Source organism: Embiotoca jacksoni, unplaced genomic scaffold (assembly GCF_022577435.1).
Source record: "Embiotoca jacksoni isolate LCO1_2020_lvr unplaced genomic scaffold, fEmbJac1.0.p SCAF_6, whole genome shotgun sequence".
Classification (NCBI taxonomy): Eukaryota; Metazoa; Chordata; class Actinopteri; family Embiotocidae; genus Embiotoca; species Embiotoca jacksoni.
Genome location: NW_027185414.1, coordinates 3,401,591 through 3,411,449, shown reverse-complemented (window position 1 = coordinate 3,411,449; position 9,859 = coordinate 3,401,591). Strand labels below are relative to the sequence as shown.

Sequence of the window (9,859 nt, the reverse complement as noted above, 5' to 3'; positions counted from 1 at the left end):
CCAGGTAACCTGACCTGAGGTGCATGTTTTTGGATGATGGGAGGAAGCCGGAGAACCCGGACAGAACCCACGCAAGCACAGGGAGAACATGCAAACTCCGCACAGAAAGGCCCAGGACCGGATTCGAACGCGGAACCTTTTTGCTGTGAGGTGACAGTGCTAACCACTGCACCACCGTGCGCCCCACAAGTTCTGTGATTTTGTAATTTACAACCAAAACCATCAGGACAGGATTGGTTCTGCTGCTGTGGATAAATGAACTACGGGGAGGGTGGCAGCCCTCCTTAAGGTGGGTCTGATGTGTGTTGTAAATTACATGAGATAACCAAAAAGAAAAAGATCAACCCAACGGAGGCTGTGGTGAAAAAAAAAAGCATCAAGTAGCCTGTGTTTTAAATCATTAACGGCTGCTTTATTGCTGCATGTTTGCAGGTAAATCTCTGCTTTACAGTTCAGCTGTGTTCGTCAGAATGATGCAGGTTTATTCTGGTAACAAAAAAAAAGAGCAGGAAGAGATCTTTAGGTGAAAAATTGAATGCAGGGAAAAACATTCAAAACGAACGAACCTGCTGTACCATGACGGTAAAGCGTGGGAGTACCGGGTCAGATACAAAAACAGAAAAGTGGATCAAGAGATGCTTATTGCTTATTGAGAGGGCGTCAGCTGAGTAGGCGGTCTTCTAATGTGGCCCAGGACATCTTGAGGACGTATCCTGTGGCCTGAGCAGATCGGACATCAATGCGTTCAGGGTGCGTTCGCACCTGTACTTGACCACTTGTGACCCGATCACGCCACGACTAATGAGATCGGATCTTGATGCAGATGGCTCAGAAACAACAAGACAAACCTTTATCTATATTACACACATAGAAATGGTGCCCACTATCTAACTGCTCTCACACATTCAGTAGGTTGCAGCTGTATGTTGTGTGTCAATCGAACAGCAGCTGGACTGATTCAAATGTTATAGTCATGAGCATCAGAGACAGAGAGGGCAGAGGAGCAAGTAAAAGGAAAAGTAATATTCTTACAAATACATCTGTGATCTCGCTGCCATTACCAGAGTTTGTGCGCCATTGATTACAGCCGATATTTATTTTTGACATTTTCTGTGGATTCTTGTTGGTGGATAAAATCAGTCTATTTTCAGTCTATGCTGATTCTTATAGATGTGGATTGATCATTTTCAGTGTTCATTGTCATGTGACTACAATGTTTTCATGATAATTACAGTGGTATTTTAGGTGCAAATGAATAATTTCAATGGAAAATTATAAATTGAACTAGGGCTGTGGGTGAAATAAAAAAAAGACTAAAGTGGACGGTTTCTACTTTGATAAAATCCTTCAAACTGTAAGTAATAATATGAAGAAATGAAATGAAAATGAAAACTTTACAAATATTTGTACATGACCACAGTTTAATGTCTCCTATGATCTGAATGGTAAAATAGTGAGTGGTTCACATTAGTGCATTACACACATTGTCCATATGTATAATTAATGAACCCTTTAAATAGCGGTTTACACCTAAAAAATAATGACCATTTTATCAGAAAATGTCCCAGATTTATCTCCTTAAAGTATGTCGGATACATCCTCTTCATTTCTGCTTAATTTACTGACAACACTAGGTGGCATCAAGTAACTGCAGTTAGAATCCAGATCTGCCCTTCAGTGTCGGTGCAGACAGAAATATTCATGTGCAAATAAATGTGAGCTCTCCTTGGATATATTTCTGTTTAGTAAGACCGAGACAATGGTTTGACAGAATCGCAGCAACTATTGTTGACAAGCCAGTGCAACACACACACACACACACACACACACACACACACACACACACACACACACACACACACACACACACACGCACGCACACACACGCACACGAGAGAGGAAAGGATGACAGACAGAGACAAAAAAAGAAAACAGTGAAGAGAGGAAATCTCACCACACTCTGCAAACCTAATTGAACCCGCTGCCGCTGCTCCCAGACCATCCTCTCCTCGCCTTAACTCCGCCTCAAAATCACGTCATCGAGTCACAGCCGGTGACGTGCGGACGCCACACTCTCCTCCTCCGTCCCGGAGCAAAGCATAATCAAAATCATCCGTCCATCTCTCTCTCTCTCTCTTTCTCTCTCTCTCTCTCCCCCCCCCCTCTCTCTTTCCCTCTCCCTATCCCTGTCTCTCCGTTGTCTTTTTAATGTAACTTCTGAATGATCGGGAGAGCAGGGAGCGTCTGGAAAGCCTGGTCCGGTGTCTCCATCTCTGATGAAGGATCTGCACGCACGACATTCTGTTTAAAGCTGGACACAGTGCAGAAAGGATCCGCTTGTGTATTTTGGGATACCGCTGCTTCCCCTTGTGGATTTCGGCTCTGTCTTCGTGTCTCCCTCTGTGGATGTTATAGTGCATTTTAACGGTTTGAATGAAGCTGTCTTTTTGGATTTCCAGCGCGCCGAAGCTGTTTCTGGGTGACTGCTCGTTCTCCAGCCGTAAAGTCGCGCGTTATCATTTTATCACGTTACCTTATTAGCTCTATTGGTTTTCTATTCCGCTGCCACTCGTATTTAATGTTGTCAAACAATGCCGCAGTTCCCTTGAAAGTGTAGCAGTGATTCATGCCGACAAATCGCGTGCGTTAATTATCGCGTAAAAAGAGGAAAGTTGGGCGCGCAAAAGTTTTGGAGACGGTCGACATGGCTATGGTAGCGTGGAGAAACACCGAGGGCGTCGGGGACGCTCAAGGGACGCTCTCCTCCCCGGTGTCCCAGGTTGCACCTCTGTCTCTGCCCGGAGAGCTGACGGGACACATGAATCCGGCGCCCTCTCTGGAAATACCCCAGGCGGCAGCAGCAGCAGCAGCAGCGCCCCAGGGAGCACCGCCGCCCAATCCGTCCGGCACCACCGCCGCGACCACCAACACCAACACCACCACCAACAACAACAACAACAACAACAGCACCTCCTCCTCCTCCTCCTCCTCGTCCATGGACAAACAGCAGAGCCAGCATATCGAGTGCATCGTGTGCGGGGATAAATCCAGCGGAAAGCACTACGGACAGTTCACGTGTGAAGGATGTAAGAGCTTCTTCAAACGCAGCGTCAGGAGGAACCTGTCCTACACCTGCAGGGCCAACAGGAACTGTCCCGTAGACCAGCACCACCGCAACCAGTGCCAGTACTGTCGCCTCAAGAAATGCCTCAAAGTCGGCATGAGGAGGGAAGGTACGGGCTGGCATCCTCCTGTTGTTGCTATCGGTATAACCACATGCTATTATCCAGCACTACACGGTTCACGCGTATTATTCCGCTTGAACACACTGTCTGTCCTATTTTATTTTATTTTATTTATTTATTATTTTGTGCATGCTACATTTGCATAGCCTAGCTTGGGATTTCTTTGTGGACACAGTAGCCTACTTTGCGTCTCCTTTGTTTAGACCGTGACATTGAGAAGATATTAAATCCGCCGATTTTTTTTATTTTTTTAAATTTTTTTAATATAGGTTGTTGTCATTTTGATGTGTCCCGGATCCAGCTTTATATCACGCAGGCCTGCAGCCTACTCGGCCGGTGTGTTGGTATTCCTGAGACAAGTGTCCGGGCTAGCCCCGTGTAGCATGTTTACTGTGTTATTGTCGCTGCCCTCCCGCTGTTCGGCCGTCACGCGCGATCACTGTGGAACTGGACCAGCGCGAGGACGCTTTCATCATCACGTGCTCTGATTTAACAGCGACGTTGCTACATTTTTGGTTAATTTCGTTTAAATTGTAGCCTTTGAGCGCGTGACGGGTTTTTTTTGTTTTTTGTTGATAGGTTATGTGTGTGTGTGTGTGTGTGTGTGTGTGTGTGTGTGTGTGTGTGTGTGTGTGTGTGTGTGTGTGTGTGTGTGTGTGTGTGTGAACTTGCCTTCGTTGTGCCCGACGGTCGGACAGGCCCGACAGTAGCCTACTTCAGCCCGCTGTTACTGCCGGCCGTACATCGGTGCAATTTTAAAAGTTCTAAAAAAAAAAAAAAAAAATTCCAGTTTTATTGTCAACTTTAAAGTAGTTTCACGCAGCTGTTACCACCGATGACTAACACCGAGAATAACAACAAAAACAGGCCTTGCAATCAAAGTAAAGTTACAGCAGGCCTACTCCGTAGTAGTTCTTACGAGAGGACATTATTTCAAACTGCGACAGTTTTGCTGTTGAAGTGAAACAATTTCAAATACAACGAGGACACGTTAAAGACACACAAACAGCCTCTGACCAAATCATCTCGGGCGCCATTGTGGCTCGTGGCCTGGAAACAGATTTCGAGCCCAATGTGACATTTCATGTCCGTTTGTGAGGAGTCAGCCGACCACGAGCGATGCTGGCTGCAGAAGAGATGGCTAATGGCCGAAAGAGGGTGTGTGTGTGTGTACGTTTGAACTGACGTGTTGTTTTAAAAGATGCGCCGTGCATTTGTCATGTCTGTTTTCTCCTTAAATGTCAGCTGCGATGCTTTAAGCGCCTTCCAGCTTGACGTGGCATTTGTGCTGTTTTTCGTTGCAGCTGTCCAAAGAGGCAGATTACCCACTCAGTCTTATCACGGCCAGTTCGCGCTCACCAACGGAGACCCTCTGCAATGCCACTCCTATCTGTCGGGCTACATCTCCCTCCTGCTGCGGGCCGAGCCCTACCCGACCTCCAGGTTCGGCTCTCAGTGCCTGCAGAGCAACAACATCATGGGCATAGAGAACATCTGCGAGCTGGCGGCGCGGATGCTCTTCAGCGCGGTGGAGTGGGCCCGCAACATCCCCTTCTTCCCGGACCTGCAGGTACCGGACCAGGTGGCCCTTCTGCGCCTCACCTGGAGCGAACTGTTCGTCCTGAACGCCGCCCAGTGCTCCATGCCCGTCCACGTGGCCCCGCTGCTGGCCGCCGCGGGTCTCCACGCGTCCCCGATGTCCGCGGACCGGGTGGTGGCCTTCATGGACCACATCCGGGTCTTCCAGGAGCAGGTGGAGAAGCTCAAGGTGCTGCACGTGGATTCGGCGGAGTACAGCTGCATCAAGGCCATTGTGCTGTTCACCACAGGTAGGGTGTCTCTCTCCATCTCTCCCGCACCAGGCTGGACATTTAGCACCAAAAAAAAACAAAAAAACAACGTACAATTTAGGACACTGAAGAAAAAAAATTATTTCCAGAAATATGTATTATTTATTATTATTTATGAATACAATAGCAATAAAAACAAACACAAATTACTGCAGTAGACTGCATTGTAGCCTCCATAACATGGAAAAATATAAGGTCATAAAATATGTTAAATGTCTTTAGGGAAATTAATCCGAATTTTTTTTATTTTTTTAAATTTTATAATAATGATGTCCTGAACATTGATATAGTGGAATATAAAAAGATGCTTAAAAACCCTTAACATACTTTTATATGAGCAGATGTTGGAAAACACAAAAACCCTGGGTTTTTTTTGTATGTTAATTGTGTATTTTTATGAAATAAAAAAAAATAGGGGGAAAAAGAGATAAAAATTAAAATCAACATTTTGGGATTAAGGTCATCAAAAAACATTTTAGAGGTGATATATGGAAATATTTATTTTTCTATAATTTAAATGTGATCAGAAATATAACCTATTTGATCATTTTCAAGAGAAGATAAGGAAATATATCAGAAATTGTTTTTAATGTTGTGTTTTCTTTTGAAAAAAATTCCCTTCATATAGCCTACATGATGTGTTTACTGGCTGGGCTCTGCAGTGAACCCACGTGACCCTGCGCAGCTTGTCAGCTCTTAAAGCCACAGTTTATAAAGTGTATTATTATTTTCAGAACATTTAAGAGGCAGTGAGTTTCAGGGTTCTGGTTGGTTTACAAACTGCATCGAATCCCTGCAGCTCCTAAATACTTTGTATGAATCATACAATAGTTTATGCAAATGAAAGCAGAGCTGGGCGTTTAACATTTGACAGCATCTAATATTTTATTTCATTGTTGCTTCACTTGAAAGAGACATAAGCAAAGGACTTTATCAAGCAGACTGTTTTATCCCATTGACAAGTTATTTATTATTTTATGCCCAAATAGAAAACTGTTAAATTCACTTAAAATATGATTTGCATTTATTTATTAGATAAATAACAAATTGCTTTTTTTTTTTTTTTTTTTTTTTTTAATTCAATTCTTGACAGATCTAAATGAAAATATGAGTATTGCTTTTTTTTTGTCACACCTTTGTATTTGTCTTTAAATAAGACTTTAAGACTTTAAATTATTTGGTTGTCGCTGCATTACAAAATGTGTATTAGTCACTCTGCAGCCTTTTAATAAGAGTCAGAGTGATGTTTGATGGCTGGATCAAAAGGACGAGTAGCAGCAGAGTAGAAACTAAAATAAGGTCTCCTATGTAGATCTATTTTCATCTCCATGAGCACATCAGAACACGTGTCTTAAAAGTGGGACACGGTAACCGCGCTTTAACCCCTGCTGCCGTCCGGCCTGCAGCGCTACAGTACAAACACAGTGGTCTGCTGTTTCTGGAAATGCAAAGGTCTCCCGGTAGTGCAGTTTGTGCTGTGGCCGTGCAGTGACACTCATTCGTACTGTTTCCTTATTTCGATATCCTAAACAGCATTCGTTTTTTATTTGATGGGAGCAATAGCGCCATCTTTGAACCCAGATGGCTCCAGAGTGATAATATCAAATATGCAGTATTTTTTTTCACCACGCGCTGCACTGATTATTTTTGTTTACAATTTTGACCCCTCTGTTCTTTTATTGCACTTCATTACCTGACCACGTCTGACTGACTTTTGTAATTATTGTTAAATAATGTGCAGAGAGGGTGTGCCCGCTTTACTATTCTGTCGCAATTTCATGCAGACTCAGTGAAAGCTGCCAATTATAAGACAATACATGTTTTATTCAGCCAGAAAAATTCTGTATTTTCACCTGAGATTTCACCTGCCTGTTTGTCTTGGTGTCCTCCTCTATGTCTGCAGATGCTTGTGGTCTGTCGGACATGGCCCACGTGGAGGGTATCCAGGAGAAATCCCAGTGCGCTTTAGAGGAGTACGTGAGGAGCCAGTATCCCAACCAGCCGAACAGGTTTGGGAAGCTGCTGCTTCGCTTGCCTTCCCTCCGCACCGTTTCTTCCTCTGTCATAGAGCAGCTTTTCTTCGTCCGTCTGGTGGGGAAAACGCCCATTGAAACTCTGATAAGGGACATGCTGCTGTCTGGCAGCAGCTTCAACTGGCCTTACATGCCTATTCAATAGAGGAGAGAGCTGCAGCGGTGCTACGTAGGTCAGGAAAGGTCCCACACCTCTAATCAAGTCATTTCAGATGGAGTGTGAAATCTCTGATTCAAACAAAAGAAAAGAAAAAGCTGCCACTTGAGTGAGATTATTAGAGGCATTTTAAGGGTAAAAATTTGATTTAAGGAATGATATGCCTTATTATTCTGTGTTTATAGAAAGGTCCCTGAAATAAATGAACGACACTGATGAATTGAAATGATTTCACCCCACTGGCAGAATTTTCCACTTGTTCAAAGAGAAACATGAGATGACTGGTTATGATGGACATTTTTTTGCAGTGTGGCGGCCACTCACTGTCTATGGTTTTTGGGATAACAAACAATATTTATTGGACCTGTGTGTATATTTATCGTGCTTGTAAATTATGTTTTGGATCCTTTTTAAAAAAAAAAAATTCCGTATTTTTGCCCAAGCCAGTGAGAAAACTGCAGGGATCGTCTTGTGTTGACCTGTTCAATATTTCTTTTCATTATTGTTGTCGTTGTTGTTGTTGTTGTTGTTGTTGTTTTCATACCTTTCAGACATAGCACTTTGGACTAAAAGAACATTTCAGAAAGATTTAACACGAGTGTTTGAGACCCAACATCATCTTAGTTCAGCCTGTTTGCTCATATTCAGACAGAACGGTGAGATTAACGCTCTGTTTTGGGTTCTTATTCTGATTTCATCATCGACTTACAATGAATGAGAACAGCAAAAATCATTTGGAAACTGCACTTCTCGTGGTCAGTGTTAGGTTGCACCAAGTAATGCATTACTTGTTAATCATTTCTTTGGTAAAACTACTTTTTTACATGAATATTCCCTTAAATAAATTAGATGATAGTTTGGCAGATAGATTTATTTCCTTTTGCCATAATGTTCAATTTATACTGTGTTTGCCTTTAAAAAAAAAAAAAACATTTAAAAAGAAGTATTTCTCCTTTAAATAGTCATAAAATTATGTTTATTTCTTATGAAATCAGTAAATTTTGTCAACTTTTCTGTTATTTCTCATTTAAACTGAGAGACAATGGGCAAGGCGGCTGATTCTGCTGCTGGTGAGTAAGGCTGTACATTAATCTGCTATTTTTATATATTCAGAGGGGTTACAGTCCAAATCCTTTTCCCCGAGGCAGGTAACGTTCTCACAGAGAAAAGAAATGACACTACGAGATTAATGCATTACCAAATACTTCAAATTCATTTATGTTTCCAGAACTTTTACACTGACTTTCTCAGAGATTTTTAAGAGCACTGGGTCTGATTTATTGCTAGAATTTCTTAATGGGATAAAGTGTACACAACCTCCCTTATTACTCATGCATTTATGAGCCCAGGCCACGTAAAGGCACAACAGACCACTGCAGGGTATTGCTGAAATGAGAGAGTGTGTGTGTGTGTGTGTGTGTGCGCGCGCACGTGTGCATGTGTGTGTGTATTTGTGTTTACTTCTTTTTGACAACCACTCTGATGTACTGTGAAAGCATATTGGTTAACATATTGGTACCGTATTAAATTATAACTCAAGATTTATAAATAAAGTGTATTTGGTTTATTTATGCCGTTTATGAAAAGTGTGTTTACGTTTGTGTGTGTGTGTGTGTGTGTGTGTGTGTGTGTGTGTGTGTGTGTGCGCGTGTGTGTGGGCACGGGACTTTTTTTGTATGTAAATTGAGAGAGAGGAGCCAAGTAGAGCTGTCTGGTGTCCGGGAGCCTGTCTGTGACTGTAATACTGCCACTAATTGGACAATTTAATCAAACTAATTGCCTCCAGTGAGAGTGACAGCTGTAGGTGAACGTCGGGATGGATTTCAATTCTCCTTATTCTGCTGGTATATTGGGCTTCATCAACCACTTCTGTTGACAACTATAAAAAAAAAAAATACACCGAAGCAGAACAAAAACTGTTGATCTGGCTCATGAAATGTATTTATTTGATCATTTTAAATCAGGTTTTTGATTTTATAGTGCAGTGTTGTTTTATTATTTTCACATTTAATAGAATAAATCAATTCTTTGCATTTTAATTACTATTTAAAGTGTCTAAAGAGAAAAGAAACAACAATGAAAACACACAAATCCTCAGATTCTGACCAGATGTTTCAGGATACTTAAATTTTAATATAATATGGTTTAACCTACATTTTTAGAATGCCAAAATAAAAGCATTAAATGTTTTTCTCATGTAAAAAAAAACAACAAAAAACAGTTTTTACTCAAGTTAAACCAGTTTTTACACTTTCACAGCTCTTTCTGCCATTAAGTGCTGCGTCCTTTCACAGAGCTGGTTAACAATCTGCATAGGAGAAGAGAGCAGAATGAAAATGGAGTTGTAATCTGTCCGCGGTGCCAGATTGAGGAAGACGAGAGGATTAAAACTGCTTCTTAGTGGACAGAGAGCTAATGAGGGGCCCCTGAGTGCTCTGTCACTACAGTTTACCCTGAGGAGGATGAAGCTGGGTGCTCCACGGCCCCTGGGTGTTCTGGGCCAAAGGGCCAACGTAAAACAATGGAGCATTTTCCCACACACGTACAGGTCCAAAGAGAAGAAAATGACAAAAG

At 42.3% G+C, this 9,859-nt stretch overlaps 1 protein-coding gene across 2 annotated transcripts; it reads left to right on the top strand.

The window, feature by feature from the left end:
• Positions 1 to 2,134: 2,134 nt before the first annotated feature.
• LOC138213060 (COUP transcription factor 2-like) lies at positions 2,135 to 8,852 on the top strand. 2 transcript variants are annotated; one of them, XM_069173892.1, is made up of 3 exons: positions 2,135 to 3,266; positions 4,550 to 5,074; positions 6,999 to 8,852. In XM_069173892.1, exons 1-3 carry the CDS (start codon positions 2,705 to 2,707, stop codon positions 7,271 to 7,273), a joined length of 1,362 nt encoding a protein of 453 aa, XP_069029993.1. In that variant the 5' UTR covers positions 2,135 to 2,704; the 3' UTR covers positions 7,274 to 8,852. The 2 variants fall into 2 exon arrangements, with proteins under 2 accessions (XP_069029993.1, XP_069029994.1); XM_069173893.1 differs by having other exon boundaries at positions 2,136 to 3,233.
• Positions 8,853 to 9,859: the final 1,007 nt, after the last annotated feature.

What these genes read in the sequence shown, in the direction of transcription:
- LOC138213060 (XM_069173892.1), top strand. Translation starts at nt 2,705, where the DNA reads ATGGCTATGGTAGCGTGGAGAAACACCGAGGGCGTCGGGGACGCTCAA. An exon ending in TCCTCCTGTTGTTGCTATCG is followed by an intron (nt 3,267 to 4,549) that starts GTATAACCACAT and finishes TTTTCGTTGCAG; the next exon opens with CTGTCCAAAGAGGCAGATTA. An exon ending in CATTGTGCTGTTCACCACAG is followed by an intron (nt 5,075 to 6,998) that starts GTAGGGTGTCTC and finishes CTATGTCTGCAG; the next exon opens with ATGCTTGTGGTCTGTCGGAC.